At 36.4% G+C, this 4,933-nt stretch overlaps 1 protein-coding gene across 1 annotated transcript; it reads right to left on the bottom strand.

The window, feature by feature from the left end:
• Positions 1-291: 291 nt before the first annotated feature.
• On the bottom strand, positions 292-2,190 carry LOC120286529. The gene has a single exon (XM_039298805.1). The coding sequence runs from the start codon at positions 2,188-2,190 to the stop codon at positions 292-294; it is 1,899 nt and encodes a 632-aa protein (XP_039154739.1).
• Between the last annotated feature and the right edge of the window lie 2,743 nt (positions 2,191-4,933).

Here is a 4,933-nt window from a genome sequence, read left to right as displayed (position 1 = left end):
TACAACATTAAACTTGTGACACAAATATTAAACCAGTGCAATTTGGTGTAATTTGTGTGAGCTTCTCTCATTTGGTTCAAAGAAGTGCAAAAAAACGCAGGATATTAGAGAAATTGAACAGCTAGAGTATTCAGGGAAGGACACTTAGCATTGTGCAGCCAGAGCAAATAAGCACGCTAAACTCAAGGAGAAACGCAACAAAGGTGTAATCAAAGTGAGATTCCTACCATGAGATTTTCAGTGGAATTTGCACGTAGGAGCCTCATCTTTTGCTGACATAGCAACTGCCAATCAGTACAACTTAGCTGAAAGGTGACCATCTTCTATTTGGAATTGTTCGCTCAAGCCAAGCTGTACCATCAATAACCAAACCAAGCTGAGAAGTTCTCCCCCTTTACTAAGTTGTTGAGCATGCATGAACGGTTGGCAATGAATTGCAGCATACGCCAGCAATTCGACCCAAACTTTACTCACGATGTCCCACTTCACGTCCTGAAATTTCTCCAATTCTTTAGCGAGAATACACGCATCAAACAACGCAGATTTGCTTCTGTCTCCTTTCACTACAGCTGGATTCAATTCTGTAGGAACAGCAAGTAGAATTCGGCAGGCCTGTGCTTTGCTGGTTTTCCTCTTATGCAATATATTTTCGTCGAAGAACCTGTCTGCCTCAGCGCAAGTGTCTCGAAATCTTATATGGCCAATCCCAACTATTGCAGACATCATATTAGGCTGTTTGATCATAAGATGAAGCATGTATTCTGAGAAGAGCTTACTACTTTCACGGCGGTTATTTGCGCTTTTATTATTATCAGTGTTGTAACACAGTTCGGTGGCGATGTGCCATAGTAAAAGGCTCTTTCCATAATCAACATCACAGACGAATGGAAGCAACTTTTTGTAATTTTGCTCTGTTTTATAATGCTCCAGAGCCCATTTACCTCGGGAAGCACAAATCTCATTTGTGAGATTTGTGCTTCCCATAGATGCCTTCTGCTTCAGCTCTTCAAAAATCAGTTCAACTAATTCTTCACTGTATTTTTTTTTCCGTCTGGGCTTCAAGTCATCAAACCATTCCTCCAGAGGTACGAGACCAAGGGATTTCTCTATCCATTTTGGCCACTTTGTCAGCCGAGAATCTAAAAAATTGTACTGGAAGATAGATTTAGACCATCTACCATGTAGTATATGCAATGCAAATGGTGAACTTTCAGATTTGAATTTGAGGAGGAACTTAATGAAGATGCTCTCAGATGTTGCTATATTTGCAATTGTCCAGTCAGAGCAAATGAGCCTACTGAGGGCTACAAATTCCAGGCCAATAGCTCCAAGGAGCAAGGTGTATGTAATCCGTATATCATATTCGTGAAAACCATGCTTGCTCAGGACATAGAAACTCGCAAAAGCAGAAACAATGGACCCAATTGAGATAGCTCGGAAAATGTACCCTGTTGGACAATGAACAATGGCAGCCTTGGTATAGAGAACATCATAAAAGAAGTTGAGCTCAGCCTCAATGACCCGAAAAGCATCCTTTGCGTTTCTGCTCCTGAAAAATCGGTTGCTGTTGTCACGTTCACGGAAGCTGAAGATGAGATCCACAAGGAGGCCTTTGAAAGTTGTGAAGTAAAAGAACGCCCTTTTAATAACTGCTTTGTCGTCCAAATCTTTTCTATCTTCCTCTTCAACAGGTACCGATTGAAATTTGGATTCTGGCACCATGGCCAATATCTTGGTGGTAACGTGTTCTTCCACGAGCTTGGCATAGTTTGGCCCAGCATCAGCAGGTGGGAGCACGGAGTCCCGAAATTTTCTGAAGCTGGCGAGATGCAGAGCACGGGTTCGCTCTATGTATTTAATGGTTCCACCAATAAACATGAGGATGGTTGGGACAACGAGCTTGCTACTGGGGAAGGATTGATAAAATACATAGCTTGCGGCTCCTAGCTGGAATAATAGATTAAGCAAGTGCCTACACCACAGCTCATTATCCTCGAGTGCGAAAGCGGTTATGGTGTCTGGTCCCCCAAGATGTAGCAGAAGAAATGGAGCCCAAAATGCCAAAAGGTCACCATATGCATCAGCCTCGGAGTCTGGAGTACCACCAGTGAATTGGGCTCTGGAAATGAGTCCAAAGGCATAATTAGCTACCAAGTCGGCACCCAAGTAAGCTGACCAGAAGAGCATCATGAAGCACCTGTTTGAACACTTCTTTCGAATGGGTGCCAAAAAAATGAGAAAGACTTGTAGAGATAGGCTCGTGAGGATCGCACCTCGTACATTGAATTTCATCCACAAATTCTTGGCTTTTGCAAGGATTTTCATATATCCCATTTTATCCTCACCGTCTCACCAGATCCTGGAAGGAAATCTTTTAGTTAGCATGAGTACTGCAGTAAGGCTACAATTCTGGAATAGATATGCAAACTGGAGGACATTATAACAGAAAAGGAGATTATTAAGGGCAGAGATTCGATCATACCTTGAAATTTATTTACGAACAGATAGGAATAAACGCCCTGCTTCAGGCTATAAAGAAGTTAGAAGCAACAGGACTCGAGCTGAGATCCTCACGGAGCAGAACTAGAGCCCGCAGGAAAATCGTGGAATGTAATTTCGAAGTTCAATAGATACTTGATGCAAAGTGCAATATTTGGTAGGGTAAGGGGGAAGAAAGAGGAAAGTTGACTTGGTCAAAAGGGGATAAAAACAAAAATATAAAGCAGAAAGGAGGAAGAAAATAAAAGAAAGAAGGGGAAATAATTGCAACAACTTGAAGAGGTTTTCAATTATAAAGTTTTTGAGTTTCACAACATATATTTATAATTCCTCTACTTGTTTAGAGACTGATTTTCTATTGGTTATGGTAAATTCAAAATATTTCAAAGCAGTAAATCTATTAGTACCTTACTCATCATTATTGTATTTATTCTCCAAGACATTCAAATAACTGTTAGGACTTGTTTAAGAATGAAAATTTTTATATCGATGATCTAACACATTATTGAGAACTTTTCCTTAGTACCTCTTTCATCATCATTTGCTTCCTTTCAAAATGATGCATCATTAAATGATATTGTCTCACTAAAGGTTCTCAAATTTTCATCCAAGTGAAATTCCATGGATAATTTATCACAATACTTTTTAGGGTTAATACCTTGAAAAACCCTAAACTGGTACATCTGTGACAAATTTACCCCAAACTATTTTTTTGACCATAAAAAACCCCAAACCGGTACACATGTGACAAATTTACCCCGATTGACCATAAAAAAACCCTAAACTTATACATTTATGACAAATTTACCCCAAACTAATTTATTCGATCATAAAAAAATCACAAACTGGTAAATTTGTGACAATTATACCCTCCACTAAATTGGATTAATACCACAAAAAAATCACAAAAATTGTAAACTATAACAAACGAATAAAATCTCAAATTAGTATATCAGTCAATTGTCACGTGTCATTTAACTTAATTAAAATTCAACGAAAACTAACAGAGGGTAAATTTGTCACAAGTGTACCGGTTTGGGGTAAATTTGTCAAAGGTATACCAATTCGGGGTTTTTGGTGGTCAAAAAAATAGTTTGGGGTAAATTTGTCACAAGTGTACCAATTTAGGGTTTTTTAGGGTATTAACCCTACTTTTTATATTACCTTCTATCAGGAGAGTTACCGAATCATAATCCAAATCTTTCACTTTTTTTACTCTTTGACTTCTCCTTGACTCACTTGGAGAATCAAATAGTTTTTTTTTTTTTTTTTTAACTTGATGATGGATTTCTTGTCTCAATTAGTGTTTTTATATATGATGAGGCATCGCTCAAATCATTAAGAAATTTGTGTTCAAGAACGTTAACATCTCTTGATTCCACAACAATATTAGATTTAACATCTAATAATTGACTATATTTAGAGTTTTTAGTATATCCAACAAACACACTTTTTAATGCTCTTGGTCCTAATTTGGTTTGTTTAGGCTCAGGAATTCTATAATACTCATGGCATCCCCATATTTTAAAGTATTGGATATTTGGTAACCTTCCTTTCCATAATTCATATGGAGATATTTTAATTTTTTTCAAATGAATTTTGTTGTGAACATGACATGTAGTAAGAAGTGTTTCTCCCCACAAATTAATTGGCAATTTAATTGTAAGATAATGGAATTAAGCATATCTACCAAATTTCATTCATTCTTTATGCCAATCCATTTTGTTGCATTATATAAGGTGCATTTCTTTGATGCACAATGCCATTTTCTTCACAAAAAAATATAAAAATCTAAAGAGAAGTACTCTCCTCTTCGATCACTTCTCAAAACTTTGATTTTTACATCCTTTTGATTTTCGACTATAGTCTTATATACCTTAAACACATCAAATGCTTGATCTTTTGAATTCATAAGGGAAACATGAGTATATCTAGAGTAATCATCAATAAATGCAATATAATAATGATTTCCACCTCTCGTTGCTATACCATTTAATTCACAATTATTAGAATGTACGGTTTCAAGTACTTTAGTAGATCTTTCTACCTTTGAGTACGATTTTTTTATTCATCTTTGCTTGTAAGCTTATTTCGCAATCCTTTTTATCCAAATTATCAAATTATATCATACCACTTTTATTCATAAACTTTGAAGTACTATAGCCAACATATGATGACCTATTACTCCACAAGGAAGATGACTCAAGCATATAAACAAAAAGAAGAGTTTCATTAACACTTATCTGTCAATATTGCAAGCACTTAATGCAATTACTGTCTCCATTTGCATGAAAATAATACCTTAAGATTTGGAAAATTTTGATTATTGATGAAAATGGAGTAGTAGTTTATAGTTATTTGATGCTTTGATGTGTGATGACAATTATTATTCTTAAGATATTATTTATCCTTACTTTTGTTGCTGCATGCTTTA

The sequence above is a fragment of the Eucalyptus grandis genome, chromosome 8 (genome assembly GCF_016545825.1).
Source record: "Eucalyptus grandis isolate ANBG69807.140 chromosome 8, ASM1654582v1, whole genome shotgun sequence".
NCBI classification, from domain to species: Eukaryota; Viridiplantae; Streptophyta; class Magnoliopsida; order Myrtales; family Myrtaceae; genus Eucalyptus; species Eucalyptus grandis.
The sequence above is the reverse complement of the archived record's forward strand: the minus strand, read 5'-3'. Positions and strand labels throughout refer to the sequence as shown.

Bases quoted from the DNA above. Each gene is read 5' to 3' on its own strand.
- LOC120286529 (XM_039298805.1), bottom strand. From the start codon at position 2,190: ATGATGCTCTTCTGGTCAGCTTACTTGGGTGCCGACTTGGTAGCTAAT.